Below are 20,628 nucleotides of genomic sequence, written 5' to 3'. Positions count from 1 at the left end.
CCGATACTGTACGTACTATCTTGATTACTGTAGCTTTGTTATAAGTCTTGAGGTCATTTAGGGTAAATCCTCCAGCTTTGTTCACCATTTTCAAAGTTGTAATTATTGCAGGTCCTCTGCATTTCCATATGAATTTTAGAATCAGCTTGTCATTTTCTACCAAAAAAAAGAAAATCCTATTAAGATTTTGATTGGCATTGCACCAAATCTATAAATCAATTTAGGGAGAATTGACCTCTAAAATTACATGGAATCTTTCAAGCCCTGAGCAGGGCCCGTCTCTATTTATTTAGGTGGTTCTTTAAGAAATGTTTCATGGTTTTTAGTGTACATGTCTTGCCCATATTTTGTTAAATTTATTCCTGAATAGGGTGTATTTTTGATGTTTCTGTAAATGATATATATTAAAATTTCAATTTCCTGTTGTTTTTATGTAGAAATAAAATTAGTTTTTGTATATTGATCTTGTAGCTGGCAACCTTGTAAACTCATGTGTTAGTTCCTTTTTTTAATAGATTTATTTATTTATTTGAGAGAGAAGTGTGTGTGCTCTTGGACACACAGTAAGCTGGGGGAGTAGGGGAAGGGAGAGGGAGAGAGCAGACTCCCCTCTGAGCACGGAGCCCAAAGCAGGGGATGGGGTTGGGGGCTCAGTCTCATGACCCCAAGATCATGACCTGAGCCGAAATCACGAGTCTGACACTCAACTGAGTGAGCCACCCAGGTGCCCTACATATGTCGTTTCTAATAGTTTTGTAGATTACATAGGATTTCCTATATATGTGATCACAGTCTTCTTGCTAAAGACATTTTTACTTCTTCCTTTCCAATCTGGTTGCCTTTTATTTTTATTTCTTTCCTTACTGTACTGACTAGAGCCGCCAATAATAGAAGTGGTGACAATGGATATTTTTGCTTTGTTCCTGATCTTAAGGGATTGAGTATGATGTTAGCTGTAGTTTTTGTAAATGCCCTTTGTCAAGGTGAAGAAGTTCCCTGTATTCCTGGCTTGCTCAGAGTCTAAATCAAAAAGCATATAGGTTTTTACCAAATGTTTTTTCTGTATCTATTGATAGGATCATGGGTTGTTGTTGTTTTTTTTTTCTGTTTTAGTCTTAATATGGTCAATGATATTGATTGATTTTCAAATATTAAACTAACCTTACATTCCTGGGGTAAAGTCCACCTGGTCGTGAGCATATATTATTGGATTTGATTTTCTAAAATTTTGTTAAGTATCTTCATTCTAAAATAATAGTTTTAAGGGGATGAGGTAGATAGAGTTTGGGTATTTTTTATTATTGATTTCCAATTTTATTCATTTTTTTGTTACAAGTCAAGACCTCTTTTCTGGCTCGGTAAGTGGTTCTGTTTGTGTAAATGTTCTAGGTGTTTTCAATAAGAATGTAGTCTCTCATTTTTCAATATAGGGTTCTATAAATATCCTTTCTATTAAGCTTGCGAGATGTGTTTATGTCTTCATGTGTCCCTAGGCACTTTTGTCTGGTCTCACTCTGAATAACAGTTTAATTGAGTACAGAATTGTCTCTTGAATTTGAACAGCCTTGGCCAATATTATGTACCATTATCTTCTGACTTACTGTTTTCCTTAATAAGACATATTTTCTTGGTCTCATTTGTTGTTCCTTTGTGGGTAGTAAATCTTTCCCCCCTCTGGTTATTTTTATAATTTTATTTTTATCTTTGGTGTTCTATCATTTCACTGCAGTGTATCAGGTGTGTATTTATTTCTATTTCCCAAGTTCAGGATTTGGGTGCTTTCTTTCTTTGAGGAGTCCTGTCTCTTCATCCCCCTTTCCTCCCCTAATTTAATGGTTTTATCAATTCTTACAAGTTCTGTTATGTTTTTTCAATATGTCTATTTTTTTTTTTAAGAGTTCTGTTCTTTCATTATGGCTTCTACTCTTTTTATCCCTACAGTAATTTTAGTTGTAGTTAATTTTAGTCTTTTGATGATTCTACCATGCCAAGTGTCCTTATGTGCTAATGCTTGGCTTCCCTGGCTCTGATTCCCTTTCACCATGAACTATCTCCCCCATGGGGCTTGTTAATTAAGTATTGGGACTTTTGGACTCCATCTTCTATAGAGTATTTTCTGTGTTTTATTCCTAGGTTGTTGAGTGACTTTAAGATAGCTTGTGCCAAGGATTTTTCAATGGGTTTAGGACTAAATTTTTACATTAATTTTCTGATATGGGATTTCCTTACCATAATTTGGACTCTATGTCTACATGTGTCTTGGGGTTTTAATTTTTAATGAAATTTGATTTTGCCTGCCTAGACCTGGATTGGGTGACATGCTTTCTTGCTTCACTATGTTCTTCTACTCATGGAGCAAGAAGCCGTAAGGGCCCAGCCATATGCAAGGGTCTCATTCCTGGTTCCCAGGTTCCTGAAGGCCTAAGGTCATCTCTTGTGTCTGTCAGTTGGCATTAAAACCCAGGTTTGAAAGGTCTCAGTGTAGGTCAGACACCAGACTATTGACCTGTTACTTCTCATACTAATCAGGCTACACGTGTTCTTTCTTTTTCTGGCCTTTGAGAATTTGGCCCCAGGTGAGGAGAGGTCAGATATTTCCTTCAGTTTGGTTAAACACATTGCCTGAGATTTTGTATGTGTGTCTCGAGAAGAAATTTCTAGAATTTGATTGTAGATGTGATTTGATTTTCGATTTCTAGATTTTGAATCGATGTGCTAAAAGATGTGCCGAACTGAAATATCATTAGTTAATGCCAAATTACTTTCCATTACAGTTTAACAGTCCCTCCAATAATAGTACGTGTGGTTCATTTAAAAATATTATCAATTACGGGCGCCTGGGTGGCTCAGTGGGTTAAAGCCTCTGCCTTCGGCTCAGGTCATGATCTCAGGGTCCTGGGATCGAGCCCCGCATTGGGCTCTCTGCTCTGCAGGGAGCCTGCTTCCTCCTCTCTCTCTGCCTGCCTCTCTGCCTAGTTGTGATTTCTCTCTGTCAAATAAATAAATTTAAAAAAAAGATTAAAAAAATATTATCAATTAAAACATTGTCAACCCCCCAGAAATGATCAGTACAAAAAAAAATTGTCACTCCAAGGGCAGGAAATTATACCTGATCGTTTGAATTTGCATTTCTCAAATTGTTTGTTGAGTGGAACTGGCCGTCTGTTGGCCGTTTGCTTCTTTATACCCTTTGCCAGTTCTGTCTGCTGGTTTGCTTATCTTTTTATTTTGGAGAAGGCAAAACTCTGATTTTTCTATGTATTAATCTTCTACTACCGTTTCTGTTATTTTCTTCCACTCTCCTGTTTTTTAATGTCTTTACTCTTTCTTTTATCACACTGAAATTATACATTTTTTGTAATTTTTTTTTCTGGTAAAACAACATAACATAAAATGTCCCGTTTTAACCATTTTTAGATAGACAGTTGAGTGGCACGAAGCCCATTCACAGTGTTGTGTAAGCATTACCACCACCCAGTTCTAGAACTTTTTCAGCTTCCTAAACTGAACGTCTCTGCCCACTCTCCCCACATGCCAGCTCTGGGCAACCTCTGATCTACTTTCTGTCTCTGCTTATTAACCTGTTCTAGATGGCATCAGTGGACCCACAGTATTGGTCCTTTTGTGTCTGGCTTATTTTACTTAGCATCACATCTGCGAACTTCAACTGTGCGGTAGCCCGTGTTGGTACCTCCTTCCTCTTCAAGGTGGAATAAAATTCTAGGGTATGTCTGCGCTACATTTGTTCATTCGTTTGTCTGTCGGTGGGCATTTGGGCTGTTTGCACCCTTCTGCTATTATGAATAATGCTGCTGTGAACATGGGGTACAAAAGTCTGCTCGAATCCCTGCTTTCGGTGGTTTTGGGCGGAATTGCTGGGTCATATGGGAGTTCTGGTTGTAATTTTTAGGGAACCGCCACACTGTTTCTCATGGTGGCTGCACCCCTTTCCATCCCCACCAAGAGTGTACAAGGGTCCGGCCTCCCCCCATCCTCGGCCACACCTGTTCTTCCCTGCTCGTTTGGCAGCCGCTGTGCTGCTGGGCATGAAGTGGCAGCGCACGTTCCTGATGGTCCCGGCTGTCGTGCAGCTTCTCGTGTGCTTCTCTGTCGTTTGTTAGCTTTTTATCTTTCATTCCTGATGTTTTTCCTGCTTCTTTCTGCATGTTTTCTCTTTCATTAGAATTGCGATTGAGCTTGTCAGGTTTTATAAGGAGCCTGTTTGGGATTCTACTGGGATTGTATTGGATTTATACATTAATTTGAGGATTAGCAGCATGTTTATAGACGTGAATCTTTTGTTTTTTTTAATGTAGTCTCTACACCCAGTGTCGGCCTTGAACTCACAACCCCCAAGATCAAGAATCGTGTGCTCTGCCAACTGAGCCAGCCAGGCGCCCCCAGACTTGAGTCTTTCTATTCAGTAACAGGAACTGTCTCTCCAAATGCTTTTTCTTTTTTCCTTTCTCCTGATTTTTAGGTAAAGCTTTATAAAGATTTTGCACACTTTGGATTTAGTCCTGGGTATTGTGTCTTTTTATATTGCTATTGTGAATGTGTGGTTTGTTCTTTGTTTTTCTAATAGCCGTCCCAGTGGATTGTTGATAACAGTGGATGTAATGAATGGCTTATTTGGGGCTTGTCTATGTCAAAACACAGAGTCTTGAAAGGCACCTTTTACGTTGTTTTTCTTCTTTTTATTTTATTTTTTTAGAGGGAGAGAGAGAGAAAAAGAGAGAATTGGGGGGCGGGGCAGAAGGAGAGAGAGACTCTTAAGCAGGCTCCATGACGCTGTGATCACGACCTGAGCCCAAACCAAGAGTCGGATGTTCACCCGACTGTGCCACTCAGGTGCCCCTATGTTATTTTCGTCTATAGTTGATCCCCACTGACTTGGATTGTCACCTCTTGTGAGTTCAGAGTCTTCTGCAAAACCAGAGCTTTCATAATGACTCTTTCTTCCTTACGCCATTTATAAAAATAGTAAGCAAGGTTGACCCTGGAATTTATCTCCAGGATCCCACGGCATCTGTGCTTACCATCTAAAACCAAGTTTATACCTACTCCAGTCCAGCATGAATTCCCAGGAACCCCGATGATTATGTATCTTCTTCTAGAGAAGTCCTTAGGCATCCCAGTCCTTTGTTCCTAGCTAAGTTAACTCCTGTCTTAGCCACACGGTACCCTTCCGTTCTGTGTTAATCCTCCCTGTGTCCGCTTGTCCTCCCCTCTTCTTTCTCCTTCTGCTCCTCTCACATCGTTCTTTCTTCTTCTCCAACTTCCGGCCACTTTTCTTCTCTTTCTTTTTTCCCCTAAGTAGCTTTGGGCCTGAGCAGAGACTAATTTCTGACCTCTGGTCTCCACAGCCAGGACATCACAGGTGATATTTACTATTTCAACTTTGCCAACGGGCAGTCCACGTGGGACCATCCTTGTGACGAGCACTATCGGAACTTGGTGATCCAAGAGCGGGGGAAGCTGTCAGCTCCTGGAGCCATTAAGAAGAAAGACAAGAAAAAGAAAAAGGAAAAGAAAGATAAGAAGGACAAAGAGAACCCCAAAAGTCTGCTGGTGAGTCCGTGGCTGCCAGCCAATTCCCAGAGAGGCCAGGGCTGAGACCTAAGGGAATGTTGGGAGCCTCTAGGCCTTTCCAGCTGGGAAGTTAAGAACAGCACCAATAATACAGTGATTTCTTCATAGTTTATCACCTCCGATCTGCCTGTCTCTTGGCAAATTTTCCTTTTAGCTTCTGGAAGTTCTTATTGCCTCTGAACAATTCCTTTTATCCCCCTTGGGAAGCACCTGCTATGCGGTGGGATTAGGGAGTGAGAGCACTCTGCCGAGCTCTGCGGTGGTCGGGGAAGTGCTGTCGTTTGTCCCTGTGGAGAGTGGGGGACGGGGGACAGTTGACAGAGAACCCAGACGAGTGGAGTGTCTTCTCTGCCCCTTCAGAGCCAGGTCTTCCCAGGGTGGTGCAAATTCCTAGATGTCAGACGTAGCCCTAATTCAACTGTCAGAACGCCAGTGCCTTCCAAATCCAGCGAGAAAAGCTCTGGGCTTTATCCGCTCCTGTGGATTGTCTTTGTTGCCGGTGTCGGTGGTTAGCGGTGCATAATTGACGTTTGATGGCAGCGTGATCATCTTGGTCTTGGGTAGCTTTGTTTTTTTTAACTCGGAGTTGAAAGCGCTCTTTGCCCTTATTGTTTCGTTTGTCCCTCCAGTGTGTCTGAACTCTAGAGACAGAGCTATGGCCCTGAATTTATAGGTAGAGAAGCAAAGACTTGGAGCCATCCCGACGTGAGGCCCAGGCTCGCCCAGAGTGCTCTGGTGGTGCGGGAAGTCCTTCACCCAGGTGTGGGGCAGGTGGGGGGCAGGTGTGGCTCAAGTGGGGCACATTGAGGAGAGGGAGGCCCCATAGGAACCAAGGCCAGCCAGGTGGGGAGCACCGACCTTATCTTTTCAACCCTCGCGTTTGTCCATTGATTTGCTTTCTGTTTGTAGCCTGTTTCCCACCAGTGCTTAGTGCTTGCTTCTCAGTGAAGGTTTCCTCCAAACTAACTTCCTTCCTTCCTTCCCCAAGGCATCAGTTCTGCCATTGGATGGTTGCTGGTGAATTTGTCTCTTTCAACATTTCCAAGCTCTAATACTCTTCCCTCCCTCACCCTCCCCCATGTACTGCTACTCATGATCCCAAGAAATAAGATAGCAAGGCCATCCCTCCAGATGGAGAAAAGAGGTTGGGTAACTTCCACATCAGTTGAATTTTCTGATGTTACATGTTTGAAAGGCCTAAGATGGATAATGGGCTTTTCATTAGCCCAGGACTATGTTAAATGATAATCAGTGTCTGGGCAGGCTCTGGTATGGCTAAAGGTGAGAGAGGGAATGAGGCGAGGGTTCTGGGGCAGAGGTTGGGTGACAGAGTTCTGGGTATGTGAGTGAGTGCTTGGACCTCCCTGTTAAAAACGATTCCTTTGTGGTTTCAGGAGCTGAGGACGATTGGATAGCCCTGGGCTGCCAGTCTGGATCTCAGGGCTCAGGACAGTGCCTCAGACCTGGGTTTGTGCCGAGAGCAGGCCTGAGCCAGGTGGGTGACCTGGGCTCAGGTGACTTGGGCTCTCTGGCGGTGTGCGTGCATAGGCCGGCTGGAGCTTAGTGTGAATGTTTGCAGGATGAGGTCTGTCTTTTAGGGTCTCTTCGAGACCGAAGATTCTCTGGTGTGGTGTGGACCTCTCTTGAGCATTGCCAGTTTGCATATCTGCTGGAATTTCCAGGGCTCAGCTCACTGGCCACGTTTCCCTTCTCTCCCTTCTTAGACAATTTCTGGTGGTCTTTGGTAAGGCAGGTGGATTTCATGAAATTCACCAGTCCCAGAACTGAGAGCCTGATGACACCTTAGGGATAATCTGGTTGGTGACTCAGACCTTTGTGAATAGTGAAACGCAGTCCTCCGGTCAATTCCTCCGTGGAGGTCCAGCATATCAAGAAAAAGTGAACCTTGGGGTTTAGGTCTTGGTGATGCCCCTTCGCCATTACATGTACACTAGAGTGACCAACCGGCAGGTTCTGTGAAGCAAGGGGTAAGCCATTGATCTAGTCCAGCTTCCTCTATAGATGAGGAAACTAGGGCCCAGAAAACAATGGAGCTAAAAGGAGTTTTTAGCTTTTTCTTTTCTTTTTTTTTTTTCCCCCTCTTAGTTTGTGTTTTCCTTTAAATGGCGGGTGGGTTTCTGCGAAGGGCTTGCCCAGGACTGAGGTAGCAAGTATAAAACAGAAGTGCTTTGTCTTCGTTCTCTCTGCATGTTTATATACCCATCTAGGAAACACAGCCTGAGCAGGGACTTCTGCCTTCTTCCTCCCTTCTCCGTGGCCCATCCCGTCTCTCGGCACCTGGGCTTGCTGATCTGGACCCAGACCAGGAGATGCAGGCTAGAAGTGAGGGCTCCTTTAAGAGAGGGAAGAACCCCAGCGTGCTGGGTGACATGCCCTGGCCTCTCCTGGGCACCCTGCCCAGCAAGCTACAGCCACTCTCCAAAGGCCAAGCCTCTCGCACCCACCAGATCTTTGCCGATGTAGAGGAAATCTTAGGTAGGGCCCCAGCCCAGTGCAGGACAGAATTGGGTGACCAGCAGGGCCTGGGGAAACCCCAGAAGCCGACAGACAAAATCTACCTGGGGTTTTCCGACCCTGAAATAGAAGAGCTGGAACTGAGGACCAGACAGCAGAAGCCCAGCGCCCTGGACCCTGAGAACACCAGGCCCCTCCAGAATGGGCAGGATGTGCTGGAAGGCAGGAGCCAGGCCTCTGTCTACTCAGCGCTTTCTGAAACCATCACTGGCCTACAGCTGAGAGGGGAGCAGTATGGCCACCACGTGGCCAAATGGGGGTCCACTGGCCCCGGGGGAGACAAGAGCCAGAGTCCCATTCCCTCACCATCCCCGGAGGAGGACCACTCCCAGTCCCTGTGTTCCTCTGACCGCATGCCGCCTACCAGGAAGAGCCAAGCGCTCTTGCTAGATAGTGCCCCGGCCGATGGCCTGAGCTGGCGGGGCGTTTCTGGGGAAGGTGGTAGTGTGGGTAGGGGGAGGAGGAGGAAAGAGCCCCCAGAACTGTGGATGGGGCAGGTCTCCAAGCTCGTCAACCAGGACACCCCGGGGAGCTGCAAGGAGACAGGACCCGATGTCCCTGAGGCTGTAGGGGCATCAGCCAAAGATCCACCTCAGGAGCTCTTCCTGCTGCCGCCTGCCCCGCTGGCCTTAGAGCTGGCCCAGAATGCCCCTGCTGGGAGTGCCCCCGGATGCTCCCCTGACCGTGAGGAGAGACAACCCCCGGAGTCCCTAGAGCCCCCTGAGGAAGACAGGAAGCCTAGTGAGTCTGAGCCTGACGTGGAGAGCAGCAGCCTGGCTTCTCACCTGGGCTCGCAGATTTTGGGTGAGGTGAGCAACTTCCCTTGGGACCTGCAGAGCTCGCAGGACTCCGAGCAGGGCGGGGGCCAGCCGGCTCCCGGGGCCAGAGGGCAGCGCTGCAGCCCCTTCCTGGGACTGCGGTTGGCCCACTTGCAGAGCTCTGCCGACGAGCAGTCGGAGAGCGAGGACTACTCTGAGGACCAGAGATTCTACCGGCACATCCTGCAGATGGTCAAGATCTCCAGGCGGCTGGAGGGCCTGGAGCTGCCCGAGAGCCCGCGGGAGACGCCGTGTAAGGCTCTCGCCAGCATGGTCTGTTGCCTGGCGGCCGAGTCTCCCAGAATGTCCAGTGAGGGTGAGCCCGAGGCCGGCAGAGCCGTGGAGAGGGACCCGAGGCTCCTGGCTTGGGGGCCGGAGATGCTGGAGCACCCTCAGGAGGCGGCTCTCGCCCCTGCTGGGCAGGCGGTCCCTCAGCAAGCCGGTGTCCAGCCCAGCAGCAGCCCCCTCAGCCAGGGGCCGGTCGAGCTGAGGTGCAGCGGAGGGCTCGCTGCGGAGCGGGGCAAGGTGAGGCTTCTCAGCCAGGTAGGCCTCTTAGTGAGTGCGGCCTATGGGCCTCCGTGAACTTGGGTGGGAGGGGCCAGGTTCAGCTGACGTCCTCACTCAGCCATCAGGCCTGCTTTCCTGTTGTTTGACTCTCCCCTGGTAACTGCTGATCTCTTAGCTACCAGGGCCAGCCCTCTTGTGGGCTGATGGGTCTTCTTTCTCTTATACCCGTCACCTCCAAAACAGCGGCTGAGGGCAGCTAGCCTTCCCTTCCCTGGAGCTTAGGTTATGGATGGGTCACGGGCTTGGCAGATGGTCAGTTCTGAAGGTGAGCAAGGTGGTGCCGACCCTGGCTCGCAGGCGGGATCTAGGTGCCTTCCCAGGACTTGGGAGGCCTTTCCCATCAGCCAATTGTGGACAGAGGCTTCCCCAAGTGACACCCTCCTCACAAGCTCTGAATTTAGTCCCTTCTTGGAGTTCCCCGGAGCTGAAAGTTAAAACAGTCGTGGGGTGGGCGGTGGGGGGAGCTGAAGCCCAGAATCTCTCTGCTGTCCGGTGAGCTGCTTCTGCTTCTTGCGTCCCAGGGGTCCCAGGAACCTGGGACTAACTGGCTTTGCAGACCTTGTTTGTGCCTCCACTTCCCCCGCTGTGGGGACTTGACATAGGATTCTGCCTTCCCTGTCATTCTGACCCTTTGTCCCTTTAAAGAGTCTCACTGTATTCTTCATTCAGAAGAAGTCAGGTCAGATCAGAGACTTGGGGGGTCAGTCGGAATTTCCCAGGCTATTCTTTTGCTGTCGCCTGGCTGAGGCCGTGCCCGGTTGTTCCCTCTGGTTTCTAATTGCTCGCGTGTCCTGGTTCCCTGTTGGCTTTAATAACTACTGTAGCACGATAAATCTCGGATAAGCTGCAGATGATCCTGAAAGTTTTAATTAGTCTCATGGCAGCAAGTTTATCTCCTCTGAAGGGCAAGGCCATGCACAGCCCATAGTCAGAGTTAATGGCCAGCTCTAGAAGATGATCAGCTAGGAGCCAAGGATGTGTCATTTCCCTGCCAACTGCTGATTTGGTAAAGGCCTGGGAGAACAGAGCCCTCAGCATGCCTGCCTCCCTCCCTCCCTCAATCCCCGGCACGTCTGCAAATTAGCCATCAGAGGAGTCTATACGTTTCCGTAAATGTAGTGTGGGAAGAATTCTGGTTGTTTATTGGCTGGGGCTGGTTGGGAGGGCTGAAGTCAGGAGGAGCAGACCAGTATGCTCCCAGTTTACCTTAGAGAAGCTTTCCTGGGCTCCTTTTTGGCCACAACCAAGATGTGGTGTGAAGTACTGGCTGGGAGATAGCCCTGGGTCCAGACCTGTGTCTGTGCCTCCCCTAGCTGGCCCGTGACTGTGAGCAGGGGTCTTCATCGCCACCATCTCCTTTTGTAGGGACTCAGGCCTCGGGTTGTCATGAGAGCGGGAGAGATGGCACGTAAGGGCCGAGCCCAGCCCCTGATGCTGGGTTATGTGGGCGTCTGATCGTTACCCGCTCCTTTCTGCCTGCCAGAAGTACTCTGCAGCAGGCCAGATGGTTGGGCAGTGACTCGGGCGTTTAAAGTCTTGGGAGTGGTTCTCATCCCACTTTCAGATGAGCGTCTGCTGCTCTTCCCACACAGGAGGGGGCCCTGGTCAGAACCCGCCTGATGGTCTGGGCCCTTCAGCCCGGGCTGTGGAGGAGATGGCGGGCTGCCTGCACGTCTTCAGCCTGACCTCCTCCGTGTTCCCCTTTCTTCAGTCCCCTTGGGATAGACAGGAGTGGTTTTGTGTTGTTTTATACACTTTAAGTTTGACCAATGAATTTTAAAGAGCTTTTTGTGAATTATGCCCAAAATGCTCTCCTTGCCCCTGCTGCTCTGCCTTATCTATGGGAATGTGGGTCCTTCTCGCAGCCATTCCACAGTGGCGTAGCCTTGGACTGCTCCCACGTGCTCCCCACCTTCATGGTCTCTCTTCAGCTTCCCCACAAACCTTCTTAAGTCGCAAGACACCTATCATCCTGTGTTGTGGATGAGTAAACTGAGAATTCGGGAGTCTGTGAAGGAGCTGAGGTCTTGCAAACTCTGACTCCCAGCCTGGTTCCTTTTCCCATCCTGCCTAGCCGGAAGCCTTCATCTGGCCAACGTGAGAACAGGGAAACCGGTCAGTCCTTTGAGCAAGGCTTCATTCAGCCACATTCCTTGTCTGTGGAAGAGGGGAAAGAGAGTTCGTCTTTTGTCATTCATGTAGTTTTAAAAAAAATTTACTTTTTTATTTGAGAGAGCAAAGAGGGAGAGAGAGAGCATGAGCAGGGGAAAGGGGCTGACAGAGAGGGAGAAACAGATTCCCCACTGAGCTGGAACCCCAACGTGGGGTTCGATCCCAGGGCCCCAGGATCGTGACCTGAGCCGAAGGCAGACGCTTAACCTACTGAGCCACCCAGACGCCCCCGTGTATTCGTTTCATAGCTGATATGTATTTTAATGAAAGGAATACATGCCCATATCGAACAAAGTCGAATAGTATCAGAAAGCGTATAACGAAATACAGTTCTCTGGTGTGTGTCCCCCCCCCCCCCGAGGCAATTGCTTTCTGCTGCTGTGTACTTCCACATTTGTAAATAATATGCTTAGCCTGCTTTTCCTTGGTTCATCAGTTTTAAACTTCCATCTATTGAGACTTCTCATTCTGGTAGATGAGGCTTTTGTCTCTGCCCTCCCCCCGCCCCCCCCCCACTTCCTATGTGGCTTCTGAAAGGGGAGCAGAACCCACTGCGGCATCTGCCAGATGTGAGGGAACCGTACGCTGTGTGCCGGCAGCGGAGTTAGGAGAATCAGCAAGCCAGCCTGTGATTTCTCACACAGTTGGCACAATGGTAATTTCTGGGTGTTGTGTTTCATTAGCAGCCTCCGAGCGGAGGTGGTTTAAATTTGAGCGGGGAGGATTTAGATGTTTTATTTTTATATCTATCTCTGGCACTCTGAGAGCCATGTGGTTTCTTGGGTTTGTAACAAGATGTTTTGTGTTGCCCAGGCCCTGGGCTCCTCATTAGCCCCAGTCCACGTCCCTCCCGGGGGCCTGGCTCCCTTGAGAGGCCTTGTGGATGCCCCCGCCTCCGCTCTTCGTGGATCGCAAAACGTGAGCTTGGGGAGCTCGGCAGAGTCTGGTCAGCTCGGAGAACTCACGCTGGTAAATGGTTTCTCTCACGTTCAGTCTATCTAGTGGCCCTGGGGTCTCTGTGTGCCTTGCTAGGAACGGTGGCCCCTAGATAAGAAGGAGGGCATAGGCCGAGTCCTCAGAGTTCATGGGCAAACTGGGAAGCTGGGAAAGGAAATTACGCTTGTGTGATGCTAGGTGTGTAGTCTGAGCTCCAGAGGGTAGCCCCGTGGCAGGGAAGGGGGTCGTGGGGGTGGTGGGAGGGGACCGTAGCGTTGATTTCCCAGTCCTTACAGCTGGAGCATTGGGAGTCAGGAAGGGATCCGTGTGACCTGGGGTCATTTCCTGGGCATGGTAGACTTATGGTGTGAGACCTCCAAAGAGAATGGGGAGAGCATTCTGCAGGTCCTTAGCATGCCCCTTGACTTTCCTTCTCTACTTTGGAGCCTTCACAGGGTCTTAAGACTTCTGCTTATACGAAGGGTCTCTTGGGCTCCATCCACGAGGACAAGAATGCTCTCAGCCTCTTGGCTTTAGGGGAGGAGACCAACGAAGAGGATGAGGTGGAGAGTGACAACCAGGTAACGACGAACCCTCCTCCTGCCTTGGAAACCCTGTGTGCTATTGAACAAGGAGTTTATTTTATTGTGGGCAGCTATGTACCATGCGCAAGTTACCATTGTAACCACTTGGAAGCGTGCAGTTCAGTGGCATTAACTATCATTACAGTGTTAGACGGTCATTACCACTATCCGTCTCCAGAACTTGCTTGCAATCCCAAACAGAGACTCTGTGCTCATTAAGTAAATAGTAACTTCCCCACCCCCTTCTCTCCCCTTTCGTCTCTTCTGTTCTGTGATCTATTTTTGAATTTGCCTGTTCTGGATATTTCATATAAGTGGACTCCTACAATGTTGGCCGTTTTATGTCTGCTTTCTTTTATGTGGCCTGTTTTCAGGGGTCATCACGAGTAGCATGTGTGGCTGACTAGACCACATTTTGTCCAACCGTCCATCTGTTGACGGACACTTGGACTGTTTCCACCTTTTGGCCAACTCTGTGCTCCTTTAAAAATAAGTAAGATGATTTTCCAGCCCACAGCTTCATTTCTTGCCCAATCTATATACTTTGTGGGCCCGACCCAGAAAGTGTAACCAACAAGGTGCTTCTTGATCCCCTCACCCCGGGCTGACCCGTTTCCTTGACTTACCACCTGTAATCGTGTTTGTTTTCAGAGTGTTCGCAGCTCAAGTGAGCTTTTTAAGAACCTGCACCTGGACATCGGGGCGCTGGGGGGTGACTTTGAGTATGAGGTAAGAGTCTGAGGCCCGGCAGGCAAATGATTCAGCCTGGTCTGTCCCTCCTTCCTTCCTAAGCTTTTCTGCTTGGGGGATGCGGATTTGGAAAGAGAACGGTCTTGTCCCAGTGCTGTCTGGGGATGGGATTTCTGGGGTTTGGGGAAGCACAAAGGGGAACAGGACTCCATCCATCCGCTCGTTTGCCGGATAACCACCAGTGGTTGAGTGTCGTCATGGGGGCCACTTTGCTGGGTGCTGTCGGTCGTGCAAGCCCAAGTTACGTGGGATTACTGCCCCCTGGGGGTTTGCGGCCTCACAGAAAGAGGGGCTTCCATCCCAGAAGACAGGGTAGAAGGCAGTGAGGCTGTGAGGGAGGTGAGACGGGGCTTCATGGGAAGGAGAATCTGGGCTCGCCAAGCTGCATGGATTGACCAGGCAGGGCTCTGTTGAGAAATTGCCGTGTGAGGTGAGCCAGGCAGGACGGTGGGCAGGACTGGGCGGGCAGGGGTGAGTGGGGAGAGAGAAGCCCACATGCAGGGCCTTGCACAGACAGAGGCAGAGGATGCAGGGTGAGGTTGGGGAGGGCGAGGCTGTCCGCTTTGGCTGGAGCACAGACAGAGCGTCTGTGGGAGACGAGTGGGACATGATCTGTGGAGGTCGCTTGGACTGCGTCACGGAGGCCCTGAGTGCCAGCAGAGGAGTTTGCTGCCAGCAGGCTCTGGGGGCCGGGGTGGCTTTGAACAGAGGTGTGACAGCCAGAGTCTTAAGAGTTGTCAAACGTTGGCCGCTGCGCTGGGCCCCGTGGAGATATAGAGGTTGGAAAGATGGGTTGGGCTGGCCTCATGGAGTTTGCAGCTGGAGAGAGAGAAAGGACAGCAGGTCTTTGGCGTTTAGTGAGTGCTCGCTGTGGAGTAAATGCCTGTCTAGGCAGCCGTAAAGCAGGGCAGCTTGGGCGAAGAGCTCCGGCTGGCACAGGTGCCCGGCCTAGAGGAGCTCTGAGCGGGGAGGATGTGACTTGCCTGGAGATCAGGAAAAGCTTGGAAGAGATGACATTTGACCTCGCTCTTAAAGAGTAGGTAAGTTCCAGACATGGGGGTGTAAGGGTTATTTTAGGCAAGCAAACAGCTTGAGCAAAGGCGCGGGCCCTGGGAAGTGTGGACTGCGGTGGGGAATAGCTTCCAGAGTCTTCCCACAGTCCTCCTGTCACTTCTAATCTCCGTCCCCCGGTCTGTCCTCCCATTGCCACCGGAATGTTCTTGAAAACAAACCAAACCCAAGACTCATCATGGTGCTGTAATACCTACAACCCCCCAGTGTGGTTTTCTGCTTGAAAAGGAACATTCCCTATCATATGCCCTTTCTCTAATGTCCGATTTACTAGTTCTTAGCAGTTAGGATTTCTCTCAGTATTCCCATGGTGTTCATACACTCAGTAGTAAATCATGATGTCAGGAGCTCAGATTTCCCCAAACTTTTAAATATTGATTGCAAGCTTGAATTAAATTTTTCATAAGTCTAATATATAAAATTCTTTCACACACTTGCAACAGTTTCAAGTGAAACCAGTCACTCGCCTTTCACTAGAATGATCTCAAAGCTGGCCAGGAAAACAATGGTGCCTGTATTTTGGTTTTAAGTTTGTTTCCTTATTATCTCTTAACTGTGTTCTTATTCTCCCTTACCGTGCTCTTACTGTTTCTGACTTGGTCTTCAGCTCAGGGCAACAGCCAGGGTTCCCATCTCAGCGGGCGGGGATTGCGGGTGCTGGGGCACAGGACTGGGGTTGTAGCTGGGCCTTCTTGGATGGTCCAGCTCTAGTCACGGGGCAGTCTCCATTTTATTGTCCTGCTTCTTCCCGGAAGCATATCCCCATCTTTACCCCAGAAATTGTCCACGTTTTGGGCGGTGCCCAAATCAGATACCTTTTGCTTCTGACTTTAACACTTCGTGTGAAATGTGACATTGTGTGCCCCAGTGTCCATCTTTATCACCAACCTGGTTTGTGTCCACTTTGAAACTGTTCCTTGTGTGTGGCGCCTGGTCTCTTTGCATTATAGCGAACGCCTCCAGTGTGTTTGGTTCCCTGAAATGACAACTTTGTTTCTTCCCATCAACCATTAAGACCTTATCCTGCCGATGTAATCAGCAGCTCAGGTTTGTAGCTGAGAAGGATGTCTGTGAGCGGGAATGGGGCATCAAGAGGGCTTAAGTGGCTCTCGGAGAGAGGAGAAAGTCTCCCCAGGAGACTGAGCAGATTGGGAGTAGAGATTTATGTATGTATACGGCCAGCCCTGGCCCGTGCCTGGAGCATAGGAAGGATGTGGGTTTGTTTTGCTAAGCGGCTGGGTGAGTGAAGGAGAGTGAGCCCCTCTGGGACAAGGAGGGAATCCCTGCAGCTTGTGTTCTGCTGTTTCCTTCCCTCTGCTGTTCCAGGCCCTGGGTAGAGGGGATGCTTGGTCCCTGCTGTTAGCCGGCCAGTTGAAGATCCCACTGTGGATCAAACAGGATGCACTTTGACTTTGAACTTGTTAATTTTTACTTCGTAATGGATTACAAATGTCAGCAAAAAAGGGATCATCTTTGACAGGTCCTGGATTTCCAAAAGCTTCCCTTCTGATGACTCTGTGTTTCTTTGGAGGAGTGGGAGCTTTTAAACATATATTTTTTATAACTTTTTTTTTTTTTTTTTTGACAGAGAGAGATCACAAGTAGACAGAGAGGCAGGCAGAGAGAGAGAGAGAGAGAGAGGGAAGCAGGCTCCCTGCTGAGCAGAGAACCCGATGCGGGACTCGATCCCAGGACCTGAGATCATGACCTGAGCCGAAGGCAGCGGCTTAACCCACTGAGCCACCCAGGCGCCCCTATAACCTTTTTAATATAAATAAACAACCCAGTGTGATGGGGGAAACGTCTGAAGTTGGAGGTGTTAAATACACCTCTGACCCCTGTCTCTAGGATCCCAGCGGATCTCATTCTTTTTGCCATGGGGAGTGTTGGGTTCCTGTGTTTGAACCCCAGGTAGGAACCAGGAGGGCTTTTCCTGGTGTAGGGATGAACGGGGCTTTCAGGATAGACAAAGCTGCCTCTGCTTGGACCACACCCTTTGCAAATGGCTTTTGTCCGTGTTTATAGAGCTTGGGTCCTCTGAGTGGCCGGTTTCTTCCTGCTCCTGGGCATCCTGGGCAGTTCTAGATGAGGGCTCCTGCCCTGGTGGGTGCTGTCCCTGTGCTGTCCACAGTCACTTTGCTTATGATTCCATGAGAGGGCAGTAGGATGGCAAGAATGACTCTCTCTCTCTCCTCTTTCTCTCCCCATCTCCCCCTTCCCTCTTCCCTCCCCGCTCCCCTGCCTTCAGTGTAAACCCATTTCTTGATGATTACAGAACCAAAGGGGATAGGTTCACGGACCAGACACTGAGAATGGGTGTGAGTGAGGAGGGAAGGCAGCGGGTTGGTGAGCAGGCAGCGTGTGGCCTGGTGGCACTCTCCTATCGAGAACCCATCCTGGGATCAAAGGAGAGGGAGGGAGCTGAGCTTAGAAATCATAGGATGATGTCAGTGTGATTGGGAAGCGCTAACAACATGGGGTGGGGGGGGGCAGCGCAAAGAATCGAGACCAACTGGGTGGGAAGGAGACTTGGCAAATAACCTGACTGATGCTTAGCTTGGGGGTTCCGCTCTCCCGTCCTCCACTCTCTCCCCCTGCCAAGCCTGCCTTTGTGCTCTGGGAAGGAGGGCACTGCAGTGTTGGAGATCATATAGCTTTTGGGGGTATGTTAAACATTCATGCAATGCTCTTACGGGGGCTCACAGGCACCGCCTTCCTCGTGCAGATGACAAGGTTGTTTTTAAAAAGGCAGCCAATACTTGCCTTGAGATGCTTGGGGGCCCGGGGCTGTGACAGGAGGAGACAGAAGGAGTCTGAGCAGGGATGAGCTGGGGAGCACGGGGTGCCGAGGGCGCAGCCCCACCCTGCGTTCCCCTCACCCCCCTGCTTCCCCCCAACACCAAAGCCAGAGCCGGTACACTGGGGCCTGGAGTGTGCATCCTGGGCAGGCCTGGCTTGCACTGGGCTGAGTCGGGGGAGAGGGGTCTGGAGTTGGATGCGTTTTCCCTGGTACCCTCAGTTGTGCGTCAGCATCGAGGCTCGTCTTCAACGACCTCTAGTCTCCCTCTGCCATCCAGACCCCCTGGACCTGCCTCCAGCTGCCGACTTATTGCACTTAGTTGACACGGGCTCAGAGAACACAAACTCCTTTACACAGTAGCCACGTTTTCATATCTTAATGTTTAGGTAGATAGAACAGAATAAAGTCCATCATGAGAAAATCTTCTTTTGAAGACTTTAAGCTTGAGAAAGGCACAGATCGGCCTACCGTTCTTGTCGCCTGACTGCGTTCTCTCATGCCTAAGAGTGGGAGTCTCTTCCTGCACCTGATGTGCTCCGGTTTTTGAAAGGTTACATGCTTTTCCCTCATCTTGAATATTCCCAGTTAACATTTCAGCATTTTCCATTTCACAAGCACTGTGACGGGTAGAGGCTGACCCTTTTGTAACCTTGTGAAATGAACAGTTCATCCCCATTTCACAGAGTAAGAGCTCCTTTATCTGCACGAGACATTCATTTTAAAAAGCTCAGCCAACAGGTATTTGCTGAGCACATAGTATGTGCCAGAAACTAGGCACTGGGGGTGGCCGGAAGCTGATCTGGTGAGGGATGCAGAGAGGAAGTTAGCAGGGATGTTACAGTAGCTGTGGTGACCAGCTGCGAAGGCTCATCTCTGGACAGCTGCCCCGGGGATCAAGGAGGCCTTCCTGGAAGACGTTATACTGTGAGGGCCAGTGGGAGTTTGTCTGGGTAGATCGTGTGTGTTTGTGTGTCTGTTAAGAATGTGCATGGCATCTCAGGAGCAAGGGGGAGTCTGTGCCTGGAGCTGGGCCCTGGCAGGTGGCTCTTGGGCACTGGGGGCCCCCCACCCCCCTGGGGAGGGTGCCTGAGGCTGCAGGCGGTGATTTTGGGCTGTGCAGTGCGGTGTGTGTTGGTGGAAGAGGAGGCTGACTGGGGAACCTGGGCCCTCCTGGTCGCCTTTTAGCTGCTTCTGGAGGCAGACCCTCGAGTGAGGCTTGAGGACTAATTTGGTGGGGCTCTGAGTGTGACTGTTGGCTGAGTGAAGTGAAATAACCAAGCTCAAGGAAAAAAAAGAACATGCATGACCAGGTAGCGCAATGGCACAAGGTTCATCCATCGGCCGGGGCAGGGGAATGCGTGCAGGGTGTGGCTGCCTGTCACCCTTGAGAAGCAGGCGGGGCTGGGCAAGAAAGGCTCTGGGCCATGTGAGGTGCAGCGGACTTTAGCTTGAAAGCCGTGGGTACTGCCGGGGGTCTGACCCCCCTCTGTGCTCATGTCATCACGAGATGAGCGTGGCCAGGGTGGTTTGGCTCTGCCAGACACCCCTCAGTCACCCTGACAAACTCCCACCCCTTGGAGGTCTGTGGAGCCCCTCGGGCTGGGGGCTGGCCTCGCCACGTAGTGGCCACGGTCGCGGGGATTGCGATGAGCAGGCCTGGCCTCCCCTTGCTCCTGAGGAGGAGGGGCTCACCTGCCCCCTTTCTCTGCGATCACAGCGGATTGCTCGCGAAGCCCCAGGCTACGAATGTGGCGAGGATGGGCAGCACTGGAGGGTGCCCTGCCTTCAAGCTGCCAAGGCATGGGGGAAGCCTCCCCTTCTCTCTTTCACCTTTTGCTTTTCTCCCTGGGACAGGCAGAGGGCTGAGGACAGAATCAGCCCTGTGTCCAGTGCCCTTTGCTTTGGGCAGCAAAAGCTCATGACCTGAGACACGTCACGCTCCTCCATACTGGGGGCAGGATCTATGTCTTGTTCATGTAGGCATCCCCAGAGCAGTGCTTGGCGCACAGAAGGCACCCGGGGAGTGACCACGTGTGTCTTACAGGAAAACAGTGGAACATGTGTGGGACGCTCAGGGTCCATCAGGCACAGGCTTGATCCTTTAGCTCACTTGGTGAGTGTTAACTCACTGAATCTTCCCCCAGACCCAGTGAGGTACGTCCTCCTGTATCTCCATATTTTAGAGAAAGAAACTGAGGCACGGAGAAGTTAAAAAATGGGCCTCAGGTCCCTGGAAGGGTGGGGTGGAGATTTGAACCTAAGTCGTGTGTCTCAGTGTCTCTGAAGCTCATCTCTGAACTGCTGTGCTCCCCTCCCTCTCCTGACCATCCTTGGAAGGTTCTGGGAGGCTGGTCAGTAGGCGGGTGGGCGTGTCAGTAGCTCCTTGAATAGGCAGCGTGGAGGAATGCCATGTTCCAGGCTTCTGCGGGGACCTCTGGACTCCAGTCACCAGGCTCCTTGTGTGAGACTCCAGGCTGAGGAATCTGGAAGCGTCCCATGTCCCTGCTCAGAAGTCGTTCACACCAGCATCCCAAGCGATGTGTTCTCAAAAGGAGGAAGGCTTTTCTGAGCCTGGGAGAGAGCACTCACCGTATTTCGAGGAAGAGGTTTCTTTTGTTACTTTGGCTGGCTTTCAGGGTTCTTCCTGAACGCACACTCACTTCAGAGTGAGGTTTGTGGTGAGAGGCGGGGTGCGGCAGCGGGACAGGGGCTCTAAGTGAGAGACCCTGCTGAGGGGGACCTCCGCGATGTCAGCCTCAAGCTGCGGCACCTCTGATCCGGCCGGGCTCATGCCCAAGCCAAG

The 20,628-nt window shown here is 50.3% G+C and overlaps 1 protein-coding gene across 9 annotated transcripts in view; it reads left to right on the top strand.

The window, feature by feature from the left end:
- Positions 1 to 20,628, top strand: part of CEP164 (centrosomal protein 164) — a 61,669-nt gene that overhangs the window by 12,356 nt on the left and 28,685 nt on the right. For 6 of the 9 annotated variants that reach the window (XM_046015985.1, XM_046015989.1, XM_046015984.1 and 3 more), the window contains 5 exons: positions 5,367 to 5,571; positions 7,821 to 9,470; positions 12,498 to 12,653; positions 13,067 to 13,201; positions 13,856 to 13,933. In XM_046015985.1, the coding sequence (XP_045871941.1) occupies positions 5,367 to 5,571; positions 7,821 to 9,470; positions 12,498 to 12,653; positions 13,067 to 13,201; positions 13,856 to 13,933 (2,224 nt within the window). Of the gene's footprint in view, positions 1 to 5,366; positions 5,572 to 7,024; positions 7,088 to 7,820; positions 9,471 to 12,303; positions 12,340 to 12,497; positions 12,654 to 13,066; positions 13,202 to 13,855; positions 13,934 to 20,628 lie in introns of those variants that run through there. The other 3 variants (XM_046015990.1, XM_046015992.1, XM_046015993.1) reach the window with 3 other exon arrangements.

This window comes from Meles meles, chromosome 8 (genome assembly GCF_922984935.1).
Source record: "Meles meles chromosome 8, mMelMel3.1 paternal haplotype, whole genome shotgun sequence".
Classification (NCBI taxonomy): Eukaryota; Metazoa; Chordata; class Mammalia; order Carnivora; family Mustelidae; genus Meles; species Meles meles.
This window is presented reverse-complemented; position numbering and strand designations above follow the sequence as displayed.